This window comes from Eucalyptus grandis, chromosome 1 (assembly GCF_016545825.1).
Source record: "Eucalyptus grandis isolate ANBG69807.140 chromosome 1, ASM1654582v1, whole genome shotgun sequence".
NCBI lineage: Eukaryota > Viridiplantae > Streptophyta > Magnoliopsida > Myrtales > Myrtaceae > Eucalyptus > Eucalyptus grandis.
Genome location: NC_052612.1, coordinates 9,609,458 through 9,630,697, shown reverse-complemented (window position 1 = coordinate 9,630,697; position 21,240 = coordinate 9,609,458). Strand labels below are relative to the sequence as shown.

At 39.6% G+C, this 21,240-nt stretch overlaps 2 protein-coding genes across 4 annotated transcripts; one reads left to right on the top strand and one right to left on the bottom strand.

The window, feature by feature from the left end:
* Window positions 1–242: 242 nt before the first annotated feature.
* On the bottom strand, window positions 243–4,381 carry LOC104437112 (thymidylate kinase). Of its 2 annotated transcripts, XM_010050000.3 has the most exons (7): window positions 4,036–4,381; window positions 3,602–3,659; window positions 2,693–3,049; window positions 1,725–1,836; window positions 1,578–1,637; window positions 1,312–1,416; window positions 243–682 (listed from the first exon to the last, which is right to left on the bottom strand). In XM_010050000.3, the coding sequence occupies exons 2-7, from the start codon at window positions 3,637–3,639 to the stop codon at window positions 566–568; spliced, it is 789 nt and encodes a 262-aa protein (XP_010048302.1). In that variant the 5' UTR covers window positions 3,640–3,659; window positions 4,036–4,381; the 3' UTR covers window positions 243–565. The 2 variants fall into 2 exon arrangements, with proteins under 2 accessions (XP_010048302.1, XP_010048309.1); XM_010050007.3 differs by lacking the exon at window positions 3,602–3,659 and having other exon boundaries at window positions 4,036–4,361.
* A 5,833-nt stretch (window positions 4,382–10,214) lies between these two features.
* On the top strand, window positions 10,215–19,018 carry LOC104437099 (zinc finger protein CONSTANS-LIKE 9). Of its 2 annotated transcripts, XR_724289.3 has the most exons (6): window positions 10,215–10,427; window positions 11,255–11,999; window positions 13,676–13,903; window positions 15,517–15,812; window positions 17,224–17,832; window positions 18,522–19,018. XR_724289.3 is itself a non-coding variant. In XM_010049987.3 (5 exons), exons 2-5 carry the CDS (start codon window positions 11,424–11,426, stop codon window positions 17,351–17,353), a joined length of 1,230 nt encoding a protein of 409 aa, XP_010048289.2. In that variant the 5' UTR covers window positions 10,215–10,427; window positions 11,255–11,423; the 3' UTR covers window positions 17,354–18,174. The 2 variants fall into 2 exon arrangements, 1 of the variants encoding a protein (XP_010048289.2); XM_010049987.3 differs by lacking the exon at window positions 18,522–19,018 and having other exon boundaries at window positions 17,224–18,174.
* Window positions 19,019–21,240: the final 2,222 nt, after the last annotated feature.

The window sequence follows — 21,240 nt, the reverse complement described above, 5'->3', positions numbered from 1 at the left end:
AGTGGGATTACAATGTGACTTTACAATCTCAAGTCGACAAGTTTGAATATCATTTCAAGATGGTTTCATGTTTTCCAAACTGCTAAACCCCACACACTTCTTTGAAATGTTGGAACAGTTCTTGATCTAAGAGAAAACTCCGTAATCAAATCTTTATCTTAATGACTTTGAATAAATATGTTGCATCACTGGCCAAAAATTAAACTTATCCGTGAGGTAGAAAATTAAAGAACCTAAGAACATCGCGAATGTGTAATCCAATATAATGACTTCATAATCGTTAGAGGATAAAATTTGTTTGACAATCCATCTTAGGGTGATACAAACACGAAATACAAAGAGAAAATCCAAATGTAGACAAAACTCCGCGCGCAAAACTCATTGTAATACTGTTGACTCACAAAGCAATATCACACTTCATGCCGGTCCTGAAACGGTAAAAAGTTTCATAGCTAAACAGCGCATAAGATTTTCCTCTTACGATAAGATATAAATAGCCGCAGAACGCTCTAGCTTAAAACAACCAGCCAGTAGTGCTCGAGGTCTTCAATGTTGCTAGACAGAATCAACATGACCATAGATGTGAAAGGCGCTTGCCCTTTTGACATTCCAAGACACAATTGATCGCAGTCTCCTGCATCTGTTTTGCTATTTCATCCATTGGCAACAGAGCATCTACAATCTGCAAACAAATATTAAGGGACCCATATGATCAGCAGCTATGTAAATACAGCCCCTTTTCAACCAAAAATAAAAATAAAAATACAGCCCTCTCAGTCGTTTAAGGGTCAAGAAACCAAAAAAAAAAAAAGGAAAAAGGATAGAACTGCAACATCGATCCCCATCATGATAAGAAACAAAGCATTCTTCCGTGGCATCCAAAGTGCAGATCGAAACGCAACGCAAACATGCCAAATCATATAAGATGCACGGGAAAGGAATTCACACAGCTGTAAAATCTAACGGGAAATGTCAGTGTGGAAAACCATGTACAGCAGTCACCTAAAAGCTACATATCAGAACTAAACCTTCCCTAGTTGTAAGCTGATAACCAAGGTAAACTAAATACACCTGGGGATCCATGTTTACTGTAAAATTTAATCCTTATTTGAGTGCTTTAAATAATAATGAGAAGACAAGAACCAACTATGGATCTTTTGAGGATTGCAAATGTAGCCTACAAAGATTCCCAAAACCACAGCAACCCAGGTGGGAATTTCCCAGATGACAACACACAAGGTATATTAACATGAACGACCAAACACAGTCAAAATCACATTGCTGCATTCAGTAGATGAAGTTTTGACCTACCTGCCATGAGGCATCGCGCAGAGCCTGGTAGCTTTTACCAACCTTCCTTTGAAACTCAAGTTTCTCATACCGCTCATTTCCATATCCTCCTCTCTCTGCAGCTTTCTGTAATTTTGAAATTGCCACCCGGATTCAGGAAGTGCTACTTCCAGGATATTACAATAAAGCAATAGTACGGCATCATACATTCAACAATTTAAATCCTCACTATTCTTTTCATCTCACAAGCAAAGAGTTTCAGCTCTCTCTCAGTAAAACAAGATTACCTCAGGTGGTATGTCCAGATAGAAGACCAAATCTGGGGCCACCAAACCAATCTCTGGTGCCTGAGAAGAGAGAAAAAGATATCATTTCCAAAGTACAACATAAAGAAGATTGAGTCTTCTGCTGAAATATGCTCTAGCAGCACTAACCTTGCACCATTCAAAATCAAGTCCTTTGGCAGATGAAAAAGCAATGCCAGAGTATGAATATCGATCAACAATGAGGGTAGTACCAGATCTCAGCTTTTTTTCCATCAAAGATCTGCAAACATGAGAGAGGTAATTGGCCAATAAAATGGGAAATCATCCTGGTACCTGTTTACCATATACTTTGTACAAGACTAGCATGACAAAACCAAAAAGAAAAGAAATGGAAATATAAGGCATGCTAATTTGCAGCACTAGTTTGAGAGCAAGAATACTTAATCATATGCCATATGACAACCCTGTCAAAAAGACTACTCAACAATAGTTTGCTCGAAAGATATTGACCATCCCATATACTGATAACGATAATTTTGCAACCAACCATCCCATCTAGAAAGTATCTCATAAGTCCACTATACCATTTAACATTCACACATGGTATTATATCATAATCATATTCATGATTTGTCTTACTTCTCCACACTAGTTGTGTAACAGATGCAAAAAATACCTAACCAAATCACATGTTAGAATTTTTGATCTCATAGAGATCCTGGATGCTTTCATTCTCGAGCTACCAATTGCCCAAACCAAACACCAATTTAATTATTTTTCACTGTCTTATCTTCCAGAAATTTCTAACTATTATGTTATCATTTTCGCTGATACCTTCTGACAAAGACAAGGGTAAGCATGTAAACATGACCATTAAAACAGATGGTCAATGAATAATAGGTGTCGACCTTCCACCTTGTTAAGTTTAACAAGAACCCCAGAATCATTAGCCATCCTGGTACTGTAAGATGAAGAAGGCATCGTGTCCACCAGCTCACTAAAGAAAAGCGAGAACCACTTAGTTGGCAAACAGAGCTACATATTTGCTAAGCTTGTCTGTGCTAGCAAATAGATGACCATGGTGTACAGATTTTAGCAAAGGAAAATGCAAGCTGCTTACAAGAAAGATGGCATACCTCTTCTCCCATCTGTTAGCGCTGAATAGTAGATGTGTCGTGCAGTCATCTAACTGTGATTCATTAGAGAGGTAGGAAGATATCATCTGACCAATGCTCGTAGTTCTGTCCGGAAATCGCCACAGTTCAGTCGAATGCCCCAGTCCCTCCAAGAAAGAAAGCAGCCTTGTTGACTGCGAACTCTTACCACTACGATCCAATCCTTCTAGAACAATAAGAGCACCTCTTGACTCACTGCCGCCACCATTTAGGCAGTTGTTCTGACCCTTCTCCATTCTAATCCCCCGGATGCAAGACTGCTGAGAAAACTTTGGTAAAAAAATGAACGACTTCTTGGCAGCAACAGCACCAAAATTTCTGCAGAAAAGCCCACAGAGCAAAAGCAATGTACTTAGGGAAGGCTTAAAACATTTATTAATGAAGATGATCTTTCCAGCAAGATATCAGAGCTTCACATCAACAAGGGGAAAAGTATACAAGACGCTCTAAACATTGTTACTGATCACAATGGAGCCCTAAAAGTTTTTGAAAAAGTGCAATAAAGTCTTCCATTCATTACTTTTCTGGTTTCTCTTCCATGGTAATCACTAACTTCAGAGATTCCACTGCACTATTTTGAAACCATTCAGAGCTTACGCAATTGCATTTCGTACATAAGAGTTGAGACTTTCAATGTACTCATCCACTGATACGCATCCACAATTCACTTTTTCCTTGGAGTTGAAACGCTAGAGTTCCCAAGACAATTTACAGTATGTCACTTTGTTCTTGCCATTGATAAAGAAAACCATCCAATATATAATTCAAACTAAAAACAATTAACAGAGAGGCAAACTTGAACCCCAAAGTAACAGCCAGGCAACTAAATCCAAATTCGTCTCGAAACAGAATTAATTCAAGGACCCTCACATGGACTTCGTAGCTATGAAATGGCAAGCATGGTTCATACCCTCCAAAGAACGAAGAGCTGCAAGGACCAGAAAAACAAATCAAGACTCACTCGTCAGCTTCCCATTCAACGAATTAACCCTGAAAACACAACCAACCGACCAAATTTCGCATCTTTTGTCGCGGGCATGGAATTTTAAGAGGAAAAAAAAACAAAAAAAAAAAAAAAAGCGGCCAAAGCGCACTACGCTGAATCCGAAAGAATGAGGAGCTCCGCAAAGGAAAGTTCCCCCCTCCCCGCGGGAACGCGATGGTAATCGGCCGAAATGCTGAGCCGCGAGCTAATCCCTTCCCCTACCCGGCTCGAAGACGGCGGCCGCCGGCGAGTTCGCGGCGAGCCGAGCTACGGCCGGCCGCATCGCGGAAGAGAGAACGCAACGACTGAAGGGACTCACCGAGGAGGCTGGTGATGGCGGGAAAGCGAGGCCGGCGAGAGGTGGGGACGCCGGCCGGAGGTCGTCTGACGGCAACGGCGGCGGCGGCGGCGGAGGCGGCGGCCGGGTCAGGCGCGATCGAGAAGACTGGAGTGCCTAGTGGGACTGCAATGAGGGATTGCGCGCTCCAATTTCTGCAATCACTTTTTGGCGCCCTAATCTGAATTTTTTTAAATTTATTATTTTTTTCATTTGGTATCAGAGAATTTGGGCGCGAGAAACTGCCCCGCCGCTGCCCGGCTCCCGGCGGGGCCGGGCGGGGCCGCCAGGAGCCGGGACAGGGCAGGCGAGGCCGCCTCTTGTGGTCCTCGCGAGGCAAAGTAGGAAACTGCCCAACACAGGTAAAGCTTGAACTACTTAGGGTGCACACCAAATTTATTTGATCCAGAAATCGAACTAAATTGACTTGAATTCATCATCAATAACCGATTTTATTGGTTTAGTTTGAACCGAATTTTTTTTCAAAAAAAAATTTGCTTTTCACTTATTGAGAATTGAAACATGCTTTACATGGCATAAAGAGACAATGACATGATTCCATAACCAATATATAAAGGAATCACGATCAACCCTAAAACAAGACTAAGTCAGCGGGTCCAGGGTCAGTTTCGAATTTCAAAATTTGGAAACCGATCTCATAAAAATAAGTTCTAGATTTCATGATTGGATCAACCCAACTCAAGAACCACTCAGCCCAATTTAATAAGTTTTGAGAAGGTGGTGAGAAAATCGTGCGATGGCGATGGAACTCTTTTAAGCGGGCAAAAAGGGACCATTAGAATCCTAAAGTGGGAACGTCCAAATTCCAAAAGCAATGTTCCCTTTTTTTCTGGTCGTTTCGATTTGATATTGGAACTTGTATGTTTTCATTAAAAAAGAAAATCTAACCTTGGTGAGTTGAAATGATATTCTCTTGAACATCTATTTGTTTATTTTAATATGATAGAGAATTTCATAAGGTTAATACCACGAAAACTCCAAATAAATACATTTATAACAATTTTATGTCAAAATAATTTTTTAATTACTAAAAACCCAAATTGATACATTTATGATAAAAAAAAAAAAACTCAAGCCAATACATTTGCGGTAATTTTGCTCTATGTTAGTTTCTCTCAAAGAGTAATAATACTACGAAAAGTCACCAACTGATACACCCATGATAAATAGAGGATAAAACTCAAAATTATATAATTGGTGTCATATAACTCAATAATTCAAAGGTAAAATCTAAACGGTAGATAAATTTATTACTAGTGTATTAATTTTGGGTTTTTTATTATCAAAAAATTAATTTGAAATAAATTGATCACAAATATACTAATTTTGAATTTTCACAGTATTGACCCAGTTTCATAATACCCATACTAACTCCGAGGACATTACACATTTTGCCCTTGTACTTTCAAATGTCACGCATTAACCCCTAAACTTCCAAAATGGCCTCGCACGCCTATTCCTCACCTCTACATATCATCTCCTCGAGCCTCTTCTCGTAGCTCACCAGGTTCGCCTTCTCGTCTTCGCTACGCTCGACGGTGTTAGGCTCGTTCGAGAACATTTTCAGGGGTCGGGTCAGGCCGAAACGCGGATCGAATAATAAAACGACGAGGCGTTTTCCCCAAGTTTGCCTTCAAGAAACTAGAGCACGGGTTCTCCTCGACGACATCCCGAGCAGTCAATTCTCCCGCATGTCCCTTGACGATTGAATCGATCCTCTTTTCATACACGGGTGTGGGGGACCAGACCAGTTAATTTTTTATTTTTTTTTTCCAGAAGATTGTAAACAAAATCGACATCATCGAAAGAAATCCAGATATTTATTTAATTGGTCGATAGTGGGGGTTAGCATCGGTCTGGACCGGCGCCTGCAGTCTGATTCTGTTTTGTTCCCTCGAGAAATGGTCATCGGTCCCAAAAATTGGAAATCGATCTTGTGCAGTCTAGTTTTGAGGTTAAGGTGCTAAACTAGACTAGTAGACTGAGCTCTAAATTGAACCCATTTTAACTATACCCGTTGTTTGCATTTCTTTTCAGGTGATTAAAATTTGGACCAATTTTTTTTTTTATGGATGAACGAGAATCGATATTTTTATGTTACTTGTTATGAAGTTTTTATTATTTATTTTATTTTTTACGTGTTCATCTTTTATGGGTTTTTGCTTTTGGTAAATGGATATTTCTATTGTTGCTTTATTATTCATTTGGCTTGATGAGTCGAGTTGGATAATTCCCTACTACTTTAGATTTTTATTTGGCTTTTACAAGAGCTTTACTTCTCACCTTTTTGTTGCTATATATTGCGGTTTTAATTATTTGTTTGTTGACGTATATATACTACTAAGCTAAAAAAAAATAAAAAAATCAGTCAGTTCTCTCTAAATTGACCCTAAATTTGGGCCAAACAAACAATTCGGGTTTTAGAATTTAGGAGTTGCCTTGTACGGATAGATTTCAAATTTTATGATTAGATCGATTTGACTTTAAAACCACTTGCTTCCGACTTATTAAGAATTTGATTAAAGTCTAATTATCTCAATTCGATTCCCAACTCTCGCCCGATCTCGCTTTTTTCTTTCTTTCTTTTTTAAAATAATATTTGTAAATTAATTTTTTTCTCTCTATTTTCCTAAAAAAATAATTCTGTTATATTAATGCAAATGCTCTTAATGTATATATGCCATGCAATATAATGAAAACTAATTTTGCTAGGGGTTAAAAATCAATCCATAATTTTATATGGAGCTAATGAATGATTAAACAGGTCACCAGAATTTATGTGTCTACAATGTACGTACAAATATTTTCAACTATTTACAAGTTACCTCTCGAGCTTATAATATCCGATGTTATTATACTCACTCGATAACATTTTCCAGGTGGGGGTTGAGCTTTAAAACACAAATCAAATCATAAAATGACAAGGCGTTTTCCCTAGTCCATCTTCAAGAAACCAAGGTGTGACTTTTCATTAATGACATCCCAAGCAATCAATTCTCCCGCATGTCTTATACGACCGAATCAATACTTATTTTCATGAATGAGTGTAGGGGACCAAACCAATTAATACCATTCAAAAGATCATAAACAAAAATCAATCCATCAGAATAAATCCAAACGGTCCAAGGCAGATTATGAAATCGGACCAAACCAGTTTGATCGGTTCATGATCGATTTCAGGGTCTCGAAAGTCATGAATTATAGATAAATAAATTTCTAATTTCGAGAATAGATCTGCTTAAACTCCCCACGACCACTCCCTCCCTCCATCCATCCCAAATTGATTAATTTTCTTGGGGGGAGGTGGTGAGGAAATCGTGCGGTGGCGGTCAACCTCTTTTAAGTAGGCAGAAAGGAGGGAGGAAGGGAGGAAGGGAGGGGAGAGTGTCATTAGGGGAATCCTCGAAGTGGCCGAAAAAGCGACAAAAAAGAGTGCTCTTTATCCGATGTGGTGGGAGAATTATAAAGCGATCGACATCCCTCTCTCTCTCTCTCTCTCTATAATGACTTCCGAGTACGGAAACGCGCTGCCCGGCGCCCATTGGGAGGGCCACGCGTCGCTGCGCTTTCCGCGATCTTTCGGATCTTCGGCCCGGGCCCCACGCTCGCTCGCCCCTCCCCCCGGGTGGTCCGATGATGCCGACCCGAGGTGGAGGAGGGGAGGCCGTCGCTGTCGGCCTTTTTCCCGCCCCTTCCTGCCTCCACTCGCCTTTTGCCAATTTGGAGGGATTTTTTTGGGCTCCTCCGGTTTCATGGTCATTTTGCATTATTCTCCCTCTTTTATCATTTGGGTTGGGTTGAATTCTCGCTCACTTGTATTTGTTCATTTATTTATTTTTATATTTCTCATGAGTGGTTGGATTTGTGTTCCGATAACATTGGAGGAAAATTTTAGGATGGCGTTATCTTCCGATTTAGTTTCATTACATCGATAAAACCTGATGTTTAATTGGTCACGATTCTCTTTTTCATCATTACATCAAGGTCAGTTGCATTACTCTATCTCTTATGACTTGGGTTGTATAGAGTTCTCGATTTTATTTATTTATTTATATTTCTAATGAGTCATTGGTTTGTGTTCCAAAAAAATTGGATTAAAATTTTTGGGGTGTGGTTCTCTTCCAAGATGGTTTCATTGCATTGATAAAGCTTGAAGTTTAGTTGATTTTGATTCATACACCAATGGGATGGCAACGGACGATCCTTGTTGGTAGTCAATATTTGTCCCAACCCATTTTATCAAAGTGATCACTCCTCAGGTCCTCATTGAATCAGCTAGGGTCCTGGTTTGTCTTGAGGCTATGCTGAAAAGAGGGCCATGCTCAAGTTCCATTGATTGATAATTTAGAAGGTCATGATTCATTAGCCAAATCCCCAAACAAATTACTCAGTTAGGACCATTTGGGAGTTAATCTTTACATGCAAATAACCCCATAGGTCAATCATTCTCTCTTTATCTAGTTCAGTAAATGGGTTCTTGCATGATTCATTGAATCAATTCTCCTAATCACAATAAATACAATTCATCAAAGAAAAATTCATAAAAACGACTTGGCTAATGACATCATTGATTGTGACCCATCGAGGACCATCAATCAAGAAAAGTCAGACTTCCTTACCCTCAAGGATCTTCCTCGACGCTTTTCTAGAAAAAGCAAGATCTTCGCGTAATAGATTAAATTAAACAATCACTTATTGCCTATTCGACTCAGATCTAATGGTCGCTTAACTAACACTTAATTCCCAAGGTAGGATTGCCTCGCGAGAACACGAGGTGGACAAGAAGAAATTTCTAGGGTCGTCGATTGTTCCTATAAAGATTACGAACTCCAATAATTTTATTAAATTCTAATTTTCTTAATTAATTAGCCGCCAAAAGCTTAAGAAAGGCATGTGGTACACGACTAACATCCAAATAAAGAAAGGACAGGTGTCAAAATAGATTGCGTGGGGCTTACAAAGTGTGATTTGTTGGGGGCTTGCCGAAAGATTTTCTATTAGGATTTTGTTTTTTCTACGCAATGACAACTTTTATTTATATTGTTTGTTTTTCTCGAAAGATGGGGGGGGGCAATCAAGGGATTCTAAGTCTATATTCATATTTGTCCCAAATTTCAAAAACTCTAAGCACGAGTGCGACTTCAAATCCCGTTCCAACCATAAAAAACAAAAAAATTCCAGTCTGCCAAAGGACAAAAACTAAAAGTGACCCAAAAATACAAAATTAGATTCATCATTCACGATGAATCATAATTGACTATGAAATATGAATCAAATATCTATAAAAAAAAAAAACTTCTACCCATTAGTTCTACATATATGTTTTTTTTTTTTCGAAAATTTGAAGACGAAAGAAAAATAAGTAACCCACCCGTTGTGGACGCATTGGTTTGGGTGTTCCCTCTCTTCTGGTTGGGGAGGCTTGAATCACTGTGATTGCATTTGCGCGACTTAACTGCGGTGACGTGGGAGGTGGGTCCCCGCAGCGTCGTCCAGGTTTATAATGTCGACCTTAGGTTGTCACGGCGGTTTATCATCATCAAAAAAAAAAAAAAAAAAATAACATATATAATTCACGTGCAAGCCACTAAATTTGCAAAAAATTTAAAAAATAATCTTCAAAATCTCCCCCAAAAAAGGTTTATCATTAAAGCTAAAAATTAAAGCAAAAAACTATTCTAAATACGAAACAACCTCAAAAAAAAAAAAAAAAGAAGGAAAATAGGAAAGACCAGTCAAGAGGGTATCCCGTCTCCTAAAAAGGCAAGTGGTCAAACGATATTCAAGGAAAAAAAGAGGAAAACAAAAAGGAGGGGAAAAAGAAGAAGGAAAAAGAGGCAGAAAAAAACAGAAAAAGCCACTTTTGGTTTAACTTCGGAAAAGGACGTGGGCCCACCAGCAATTGCCCCACTTTTCCGAATTCTTTATTATTATTTTTCTTTCCCTTTCCAACTCGCCCGGTGGGGGCCAAAACGGACATTAAATGCACTGCTCGATTATTATTAACAATATACCGACCAATAAAAGATAACAATATTATAATAATACTTTAATATTATATATTTTTCTCTCTCCGCGCGCTTTTTATCGTCTTATGTCACATTTTCCTGCTCTGCTCAGTACATTCATACACGCACTCCCCAGCCCACACCATATCTCTCTCCCTCTCCCTCTCTCTCTCTATCTCTACTTTCTCTCTCTAGGATTTGTTCTTCGTGCTGAGCGAGATTCTGCGGAGCTCCGCTGCGCTTCCGCTCGAGGGTTTCCCGATCGCCGCCGCCGTCGCCGCCGTCGTCCGCCTGAGACCGGCCGTCCGCCGGAGCTGGCTGCGGATCTCGTCTCCTTTCGACGAGGTGAGGGCTCTTTGTTGGTTGTCGCGTTTTGGGGGAGGGGGTGGGGTTTTGTTGGCTCGGTTTCGGGGCGTGGGGGTTTTGCTGGCGCTTTCGAGATCGGCTTCGCGAGGTGCTGATCGAGGAGAGGAGCTCGTGTCTGTGGGTGGTGGACGGGGCTCTGGTGATTGGGGAGTGTGCGTGGAGCTCTTCCGTGCTCTGCTTTTTTGCGGATTGGATCGCGGAGGTTCGGATGGAATTCCGCCGGGGGAATCGAGCTGTTGGTGTAGTTCGGAGTCTGTTTTTTATCGATCGTGATGTGGGGAGGGAGGGGGATAAGGTTTGTGTGGTGGTCGTGATACTTGTCGCTGACAGTTCGATGTGAAGTTGAATGCTTTTTTTTTTTTTTTTCTGGTGGGGAAAAAGGAAAATAGTTCGTTAGTTCTGCATAGGCTGACTGGTGAAGTTAGAAATCTGATTAAATTTTTGGTTAATCTACAAGCTCTTTTTGGACGAAGTTTTTGTGCTTTGGGTAACCTCTCTTCTTCAGTTTTGAGTTGCTTTAAGTTTCCCTTTTCCTCTTTGACATTATTTCTAAGTAAAGGCATCTTGGAGTTTTTGTTGCTCTTAAGCTTGAAATTTGGGGGTTTCTATCATCTTTATAAAGCTCATTTTTTTTTTTTGTTGCATTTCTTGTGTGTGTTTTTCGCTGAGCAAACTACTGCTTTGGGAATAGTATCGCGAGAATTTCTTGGTTGAGATTACTTCTTCTTTACTTGGCCTGGACAACGGCTCAAAGCTTGATCTCCTGAAGCTACATCCAAGTGACTAATATTCTATCTTGATGACAGGAAGGAAACTGTGTGACTGAGGATTAAGAGGGGCCGTGTGGAATCTTGGAGATTGAAGAAGCCTTTCTCGCTGTTTAATCTTGAGGTCAAGTATCGTGGTTTTGAGTTGAAGAAGTATTGCAATTATCTTAATTGAGTTCTGGTCTCAACTCGGAATTACTGTTTGAAAATGGGTTATATATGTGAGTTCTGTGGAGAGCAGAGGTCTATGGTGTATTGCCGATCTGATGCTGCATGCTTGTGCTTATCATGTGATCGGAATGTTCATTCTGCCAACGCTCTTTCGAGGCGCCATTCAAGAACGCTGTTATGTGAGAGGTGTAATTCACAACCTGCTTGTGTTAGATGTGCGGAAGAGAGGGTCTCGCTATGTCAAAATTGTGATTGGATCGGTCATGGGGCCTCTACCTCGGCATCAACACACAAGAGGCAAACATTAAACTGTTATTCTGGTTGTCCCTCGGCAGCAGAGCTTTCTTCAATATGGTCTTTTGTGCTAGACTTCCCCTCTGGAGGTGAATCCGCATGTGAGAAGGGAATGGGGTTGATGAGCATAGCAGAGGGTAATGAAAACGCAGCTTGCATTCTGCCAAAAGACAGCAGTAGCCAAGATGTATCTGTTTGTGCTGATGATGAGGCTGGGAATGCAAATGCATGGGTTGGGTCATCTTCATTGCCGGAACTTAAATCAGCGTCTCTGAATATGGGTCAGCTGGCTGCATCTGCAAGCACGGCGACTCCTAAGGTAACTGACCAGTTCACTTTATCTGCATCTACTTTGAGAGAAGAAAGTCATTGCGAAGAACATTAAGTAACCAATAAGTCGTTTCCAAGGCAGACTGTGGTTGTTGCAACATAATTTGGTGCATGATGGTGTGAAAAGGAAGTAGGTTGAAAGGTATCTGATTCCCTGAGATCAGAACTGTTTGCTTGACAAGCATTTTTCAAAGATAAAACTGTTTTCTGATTGTTCCTCCTTTTCCTTGATTGTTCTTGCCACCATTTAGTGACTGATTAAAACCATTTCCTTTATTTGAAGGAATTTTTTTTTTCGCTAAATGCCATGCACTCATTATGCTTCAGTGTTACTCACTGAAGAAAAGCCCATGACCAAGTCAGCTTGTATATTCTAGTTCTACCTTTCCCAAACCAAAAAGGATGCTGTTTCGATAGATGAGAGGACCTTTGTAATTTTTCCATTGCATAAAGGGCATTGGTTATGTCTTTTGAGTCCATAAACATAATATTCGGGAAGCTGTCTTGTTTTATGGTTTGTTATTATCAATGTAAGATGAAGACCCTGTCAAGTAATTGCCAAAAAACAGTTTACTTAGTTGATTTGATGGGAAGAACAAATAATAGCAATTATGTTACTAATACCTACCAGTAAAGGTCAGAGTTTTGTGCTTGAGAAGTTACTAATATTCAACATTCAATTTTCGGCTATTATTGAGCGACTTCTCTTTTCCTTTTTCAGAACTGAAAAGTTTCTCAGCACTTAAAATTCGGCTCTTAACTTATTAGTCTCATTTTCAGTTCTATCAAAGAAGCCCTAAGTTTTCACTCAACTTCTCACATGGGATGCAAATTAAAATAGTGTTGGTAGCTCCATCTGCTATTTCTAGAGTGCTTTCACCTTTTTAAACCTGTTCTACCATATGCTTAATTTTTAGCAACGGTCACATGAAAGTGATAAGTCTATTGCTGTATTTCTGGATTTTCCATCTGTAAGAATCATTCTGAATTTTGTTAGCCTATGAAGCAAATCAACAGTTCATCATTTCTTTTCGGGAATTTAACTGCATTTGTAAAATCCTTCTAACATGTGTATCGTGTGAATGTGAGTTCTAATTTTGTGTTACAGATCTCATTAATTTGACTTTGTGCGTGCAAATGCTTGTCTAATCACTGGATCGTGGTGTGGTAATGAATTTCACCATAAAATAATCTGTTGTGGATTTAAAGTTAAAACTTCTACATGAGCATTGACAAGGTTTGCGCTGTTCGCTTCCAATAACGTTGACCTTTTGCTTTAAGAGGCCTTCTTGTGTGATGGAAGTAAAATGGGCATCTATGTTCTCCGCTCTAGCGCTGATCTTTTCCCCTGTTAAACTCCACTCTTAGAGGGCATCCTGGTGCTGAGGCTCTAGCAGTACTACTACTTACTTTTATTGTAGAGGAAAATAATTTGATAGCAACATTTCCATTAGGGTGGTAGATATTATGATATGTGGGTTCTGTCGTGAGAAGCATTGCCTTGAACACCACCAAAATCAACCATTTTATTTGTCTTTGGGATTGATATCAGCTTTTCTAAAACTGTTTGCATTAAGCTCCTCCTTTTATGCATTTTCTATTAGTGCATATTGATGCATTACATCCTTCACTGACTTCTGAAGCTTCCTATGCATCTTCATTTAGGCGTGCCTTCCTATTACAAGAAGTCCTGGGCTTTTTGAAGATGATAGTTTCTACGAGGATTTCAACATGGATGAAGTGGATTTGGATCTTGAAAATTATGATGAGCTTTTTGGTGTTGCCCTAACTAACTCAGAATTGCTGTTTGAGAATGGTGGGATTGACAGCTTATTTGGAGCAAAGGAAATGTCTGCTGCTGATTCCAACTGTCAGGGTCCAGTAGTTGCTGAGGTATATTGTTATTAAAGGAAGAATATTTGGTCTTTCCGAATATTTTGCTGCAAAATCTGTCCTATGATCTATAGAAGAGACACAATCTCTCTTGCCACATAATTGTGCATCATGTGTTTTTCCCTGTTTGTTCCTCTTTTCTTTCTGTTGTCTGTTTGGTGGAAGAAGAGTGGAGTGTGGTTATGTTGCTATTTCAGTAATCGAATCCTATCGACACGTTTCCAAGGTCATTTTGCAGAAAGGATAACTACTAGGTCTATGATAGTTTGCACTTCTTGGGATGAATTGTATACTCATCAGGAGAAGTCCTTAGGCATTGTCACATTGAGATGAAATGATATAAAATATTGGTTTTCTAGGTTGATAATATTGGAGGCCGTGTATCCCTGTGAACATAGTTTTGATTTCTTTTACTTGTTTGTCGTATACAGTAAACACTTTTGAGCATTAAAATATAACCATAAATACAAGGGTTTCAGCATCTCCAGGATTTTGGCTATAGATTAAAGCAGGATGAGATTGTTATCAAAGTCAGGCTACTTCTAATATCGATTGTCACTTCACATTGATTTGAGAAGTAGTGGACTATGTTTGAGAAGATACATACAAGAAGGGAAGTTAGTGGGATGTTGAAAAAAGTTGTTGTCTCCTGACTAGCAGAAACATGGAGATGAAGAATAGCACCACATAGGCTTATTAGACATAAGTGCATACTTTCAAAGCAAAAATGAAGAAAAGAACATGGGGTGGGACAATATGGCAAACACCGTGTGATTTTATTGCAATTTAATGGAAACTTGATGTTTGATGTCCCCTTTTGTTTATCCCGGCTCTGGGTTGAGTACCGATTTAATTATGGTGGACTGTTCTTGGCTTGCTCTCTTGATGAGTTGACGACCTTTGTCTAATGAGGAAATAACTAATAATTATGTGGGACAAGGCTTGTTGGTGGTAGTTGTTGTTGTTGTTGTTTGTGTTTCCCTTTTTGTGTTGCAGGGAAAGATTTCCCTCCCAGTCAAATGTCTAGGAGGATGAGGTTAGTTCTTTCCCATATTGAAAGATGGGTGGCACTGTTGGTTGGAGGCTGTATGTGCATCTGGAAGTTGTTTTAACTCTACTATATGAATGCTCTTGGGTTGTGTCTGCTCATGGATCAATGATCTTGTTCTAATTCATCTTCAAATGTTGGCTACCATCATTATATGGTTGAGGCATGCTGAATTTTTTGCTGGTATTTTCTTTTTCCAAACTCAGGAGAGGTTAATTCGGTGGTATTTGGAATTCCCTTGGAGTCTAATGAATTTCATATGCAATGTGGTTGGGTTAATGTTGTATAACCTGTTTAGTTTTGTTCATAGCTGGTGAAGGTCATAGTTTGTTGCAGCCGTGGTAAATAGGTGATGGGTTCACTGGACTTCTCTGACAAATTTTGCAATGCTACTGCCTCTTGTTTTTATATCTTCCTAGCTGTCAGGTGTTAATAGCATTGCTATCACCGCAGGGCTTGTAGAACTTCTCTTACATTCTTATTCTTTCTTAGTTTTGAGTATTGCTGGCATAGTAGGTTTTTATGTAGACATATGGCTGAACAATGTTCATGAATTTTTTCACAGGGATCATCTTCTGGACATGCAATACAGCCTGCATGCAGTGTTGCCTCAGCTGAGTCTATGATGAGCTCTAAAACTGAGCCTATTATTTGTTTTTCAACAAGACAACCCCATTCCAATCTCTCATTCTCCGGTCATATTGGAGAGAATAACACTGGTGATTATCAAGATTGTGGGGCTTCCTCAATGCTTCTTATGGGAGAGCCTCCATGGTGTACCCCTGGCCCTGAGAATTCATTCACATCAGCAAGCAGGAGCAATGCTGTGATGCGTTACAAGGAAAAGAAGAAGACACGCAAGTAAGCATGAGTTTAATTCTTTACATCAATTCACAGTAATCATGATGAAATAGATCCTGTACGTGGGTCTGTTGTGTTGTGACATGTTTCTTGAGCTTTATTAGAATTCTTTTGAATAGAATAGTTAGGAGTGGGATTCCAGTTCTGGTCCGAGTCCACTAGCATAACTTTGGTTCTTGAGAATAAAAGAGTCGAGTCAGGGGCGATGTATGTTAATGTTTCTCGCGTACACTTTTATTGACGTGTGACATTCCTGTTTTGAAGTGCCATTACTATTGCTTGAGAAGTAAAAGAAAATAAGCACTTCTCATATTTGGATGGGCTTGTAGTTCTATTTGATAAATTTGTGATGCAGCTGTATTTGAGCCCTCTTTGGCCAACTTATACATTATTAATAACTAATCATTCTTATGCTTTCTTAATCAATGCCCCCTCATATAAGCTGTCCTGTGGTCCCATGTCTCCCTCCCTCCCTCCCTCCATGTATGGCTATGAGTGAACAATTTTTGGCAGGTTATTGTATTGATATAAGAATATGGGCCTGTGTCCTTGTTTCATGTCAGCAAACAAGCTTCTGTACACTCTGTGACCATTTTGGCTTTCTTGCTCTTTGATGCACTTGCTTGTGATCTGAGGCATTGAAGGCTGTGCTATTGATTTTATAGTTATTTTCTTTCAATATTTGTCTCTGTTCAGAGCTGCCAAGATCAATTGTCAACAATCAAGCACACCAACTTTTGTCATTGAGCAGCGGCAGTTGATGCTGCGAAATCTTTGGTGCATGATTGTTTGACGTTTGTGGTGTGCTGCTATGTGTTTTTGGTTACTGAGAAATAGATGGATAACTAGTTGAGGTGCTTTTTGTTTAAGCAAAGTAAATTGATCAACAGTTAATGCGTGAATTTACTGTGACACTACTTTAGCAAAGTAAAAGTAGTGTTTTCTTGGCCAAAGATACTAGAAATGGGTAATGATGGCTCCCTTTGACACTCTTAAGCAAAGTAACTGACTCGTATTCCATCATTTCAGAGTAAAATTGGTTGATATGATCATCTTTTACATGGATCTACAACTCTGTTTGCTTGTTATGTGCATCCATAGTAGTGGAAGCTTCACATGTAAAGTGCTGTACATATGCTTCATTGCCCATCCAACTCCTTTTCCCTGCCTGGTCTGCAAGCTCCATGAAAATTAAGCATTTATGTGCATTTACAAGAACCTTGTAATCAACAACTACTTAATGCAGACATGTGTTTCATGTGTCTGCATTTGCTAAGGGTAGTTTTGTTTAATTACTCCCCCAACCAAAAAAAAAAGAAAAAAGAAAAACCACCTCCACTAAGCGGGGGGGAGTTGTTTGTTTTGTACCTCGATTTATTTTTATTAATCTCCATTTGTATCTTGTGTGTAGGTTTGACAAGAAGGTGAGATATGCCTCTCGTAAAGCAAGAGCTGATGTGCGAAGGCGAGTGAAGGGCCGCTTTGTCAAGGCTGGTGATGCTTATGACTATGACCCATTGAGCCAAACCAGAAGCTACTGAGTTGACATATATATGCTTAGAGGGAAGGAACCCTCACCTTCTATTTGCAAATAGTTGGTTCAATGGGAAGTGGATGGTGCAGGTGCAATCTTATTGAGTGCAGATGCATGATGGTGACACTGAAGCCACAGTTATAGCCAAGACAGCCGAAGATGAAAGGGATGGTGGGATGGCAATACTGAAATGTGGGATCTGACCATAGTCCTCGTCGCCATAAAGAATTAACTAATCGCGAAATTCTTCCCACCAAATTGTACGAATATTAGTTGCTTGGCAGTTTCTGTTGCTTTGCCATCCTCTGGGCTTCTTCACTGTGGTATGAGGGGGAAATCATAATTGATGCCAGCTAGACATAGTTAGGCACGTCATAAATGACAATATGGGGTAGGCTTTCGTCTACCTCTTTTTTTGAAGCTCTTCCTGCATTTGGCTGCTCCTCTCTGTGATTAGTCAAATTTACAGTTTCAACTGAAGCTCAGGTTAGTGCTTTTATTGCTTCTATTGCAATTCATGTATAAGATGAGGTGGGAAAAGAAAATCACACTTTAATGTATAGGCAGGGTATAAATATATGTAGAATAGAGAAGGACCCAGTCTAGCTAGTGAAGTTATTGTAGCATTTTCATTCAGTATACATTTCTGTATAGCACAGGGATATCCTGTACATCGTTGCAGAGAATAATCTGTACTTATTTTATGTGAGATTCAATTTTGTCCGCTGTGAAGTATATGAAAACTGTGAATGCAGTATGATTTCTTGTGTAAAAACTTGTCGCCGAACAAGGTATCACTTTTTCTATGGAATTTAAATTATCGATTGATGGCTCAAGTGAGGTGGGGGATGTGACATGGAACTTCGTGCGGAGGCTATTTCCTTTTGAGCCTCTTTGTTTATGCTACTGAGATATTGAGTTCTATTCTTGTTTTAAGTTACTGAGATATTGAGTTCCGTTCTAGATTAGCATTGTGATGTTGGTTTCAGTGTTTAAAGCGTAGAATGTGGTAGCAAATTTTTCAAGAGCTTCGCACTCTGTACGATTAACTGATTACCTTAAATTTCAACCGATAACAGTAGTTGTACTGCATTTAGAAACTTAGATCTATGTTTCGTTTTTACAAGGAAAAGAGGAAAAAGTCACTTTACTTAACGTTTGTTAAATGGGCACAGATCTGTTTTCCTCTCTCTGGTAGACCCCGGTGGTTAAGCTCGAGAGTGGTTAACGACTGCTTTTGTGCGCTCTGGGTTTCAAACCGATGTGGAACTCATAGCGCGGCAAGCTGTTGGTGGTAGGTGGGTGCAGTCTGAGAATGTTCGAGGCGCATGTTCTTTAATGAAACTCGCTCGCCCACACGTTCATTGTCGACTCAGGCCGTGGATGCAAAAGTAGTTGAGTTCACGTGTCTGTTTCTGTTGCCATCGGACAGCCCTTGTGTGCCCTGTGGAGACCTCGCAGGACGAACGGAAAGTGTTGTGATTGTCTGTTCTTGAGTCGGATTCTTGTATCTGCTTTTTGTGTCTTATATGATGGACATCATAGGACATTTATCCATTGGATTATCGTTCTTGCAGCTGATTCGCAGCAACTTTTTTCGATAACGAATTGTGTATAGAAGACGCTTTTAGTCAGCTGAATTTACTGTATCTCTGTTGTGTTCGCATACTAACCTGAAAGACTTTTTTAGATTTTATTTATAATGAAGTGAAAGTCGGAAAAGATATTCGCAAGCCGATCGGGTCCTCAGTAACAAAAGATAAAACAATCGACAGAGCTTTATTTTGAAATAAACTGCGAGTGTTTTTCCTCATTTTTTGCATCTAAGCACTTGAACTATTTTCAAATGACAACTCAAGCCATCATGCTTCTGGGCATACCCGTTATCCTCACTTACATAAATCACTTTTGGAGTATTGGTATGTTTCCTACGCCATTTCAACACAAATTCTCTCTACCACAAGATCATAGGCGCCATCGTCCCGCGAAAGATTTTACATTTTCGAAAGGCATTTTGCTCGATTGCTTGTAACGCCTAGAAAAAGCGATATACAGGCAGGTATCCTTATAATCAGCAACAATTTCTGATTAAAAATTGGACAATTTATTGGGTTCGGTTTACTGTTGGATTTGCGACACGTGTTCTCATGGATAATTCTGTATCTGAACCCGTCCAACGACGAAGGTGTATGATAGTGAACGTAATAAGATGGTCAACCTATTAATTTCTCAAACTAATGTAAGTTAAGGAAAATTCCAAATTAGAGTCTGAAATACTTATTTGTCAAAATAATTTGAAGTGGAAAATATTTTCCATTTTAAACATTTTCCTGAAAAAAATTATCAAAAATTGAATTTTAATATTTTTAATTGACCAAAAAATTTATTTATTTTATTTATATTTTTTAAAAATGATTTTTTAATTATTTATATTTTTAAAATAGAAATTTTTATTTTTATTATTATTTTTTTCCTTCCTCCTTCCTCCTCCTTCTTCCTCCCGATTCCTCCCGAGCGGCTTCGTCCGCGTCGCCTCCTTCCTCCTCCTTCTTCCTCCTCGTTCTTAAGCCTCCTTCATGAAGATGGCTTGCCCAGTGCCGACCAAGACCGGTGGCCACTCCGGCGAGCTCGAGGCTCGGCCGATCTCACCCGAGCTCGCCGAATCGCGACAGAGCTCGAGCTCGCACTCGGATTCGGCGAGCCGCGAGCTCCGCCGCCGGATCCGGGCGAGCTGAGGCTCAGCCGATCTCACCGAGCTCGCCGGATCAGACAGAATCTCCGCGAAGCCTCCGGCGCCACCGCGAGCTCCCTCTTGGAGCCGGATCCTCTCGAGCGGCTTCGAGCCGCCGGAAGCGGAGCGCGGCGGTGGCGGCGACGCCCCGGCCGGCGGGGCGGGCAGCGGCCGGGGAGGGCGGAGGCTGGTCTCGGAGAAGGACGTCGTCGAAGCCAACTTCGCAGCAAGGAGAGCAAGAGAGAGAGAGAACAAGAACCGAAGGAAGAGAAGAGGCGAGGCTTGGAAAATGTTTTCCTCTTTTGAAAAGAGGAAAACATTTTCCAAGCTGCAAAGAAGAATTTTCCGGTCAATGGAAAATGTTTTCCGTTGAAGTGATTTTCCGCTCACCCAACACGGAAAATCGGAAAACATTTTCTGGAAGTTATTTTCTTAAACGGATAAAGTGTCATTATTTTCTTAAATAAGGGCCTCAAGTGATTACGTCGGTCTCAACAAAGGGCTTGATCTCAACGGCTGGTCAAGGGCATTTCCATTCGTTTGCTTTTTCTTATTTTCTTTATTTTTTCCTCTTATTATCTTTTTTCTGCATTAAAAAAAACTGAAAAGAAAACACAAATTAAAATAAAAAACCTTTGGTGAGGTCCTTTTTGAGAATGATTTGAAATAAAGTTCACTTTAGGTTTTCATACATTTTAGATTCTTATTTGATAAAAGATTTATTTCATACTCTTATTTGAGAAATTAAATACAATTAAGGTCCTTATTTGAAATTTTCCTGTAAATTATTATTAATAAAAAAATATTTTCCAAATCATTGATTAGTTTGAAAATGACTATTTTATTTGGAATAAAAATATGAAGAAAAAGGTTTCACACTTGACAAAGAATGCAAATTTTGTTCGGTTCAATTTTAATCATTTGAACCACTTTTTCTTTTCCTTCGAATTTTTTCCTCCATAACTCATGTCAAACAACATTATTTATTTATTTATTTATTATTATTATTATTATTTTTACTTTGCCATACCAGAATAATTATAAATTATTATCATTTCCACTGTCGACATATTTTTAAATTTTTTTTTTTTTCTCTTTCTACCGGACGTGTTTCGGTGATTACGAATGCTTTCCCGCGATCACCACCAACCTCTCGTTTCCTC

Bases quoted from the DNA above. Each gene is read 5' to 3' on its own strand.
- LOC104437112 (XM_010050000.3), bottom strand. From the start codon at position 3,639: ATGAACCATGCTTGCCATTTCATAGCTACGAAGTCCAT. The intron at 3,050-3,601 runs GTGAGGGTCCTT...GCTTTTCTGCAG, and splicing joins TTCATAGCTACGAAGTCCAT to AAATTTTGGTGCTGTTGCTG. The intron at 1,638-1,724 runs GTTAGTGCTGCT...CTCTCTTCTCAG, and splicing joins TTGATTTTGAATGGTGCAAG to GCACCAGAGATTGGTTTGGT.
- LOC104437099 (XM_010049987.3), top strand. From the start codon at position 11,424: ATGGGTTATATATGTGAGTTCTGTGGAGAGCAGAGGTCTATGGTGTAT. The intron at 12,000-13,675 runs GTAACTGACCAG...ATCTTCATTTAG, and splicing joins CAAGCACGGCGACTCCTAAG to GCGTGCCTTCCTATTACAAG. The intron at 13,904-15,516 runs GTATATTGTTAT...ATTTTTTCACAG, and splicing joins AGGGTCCAGTAGTTGCTGAG to GGATCATCTTCTGGACATGC.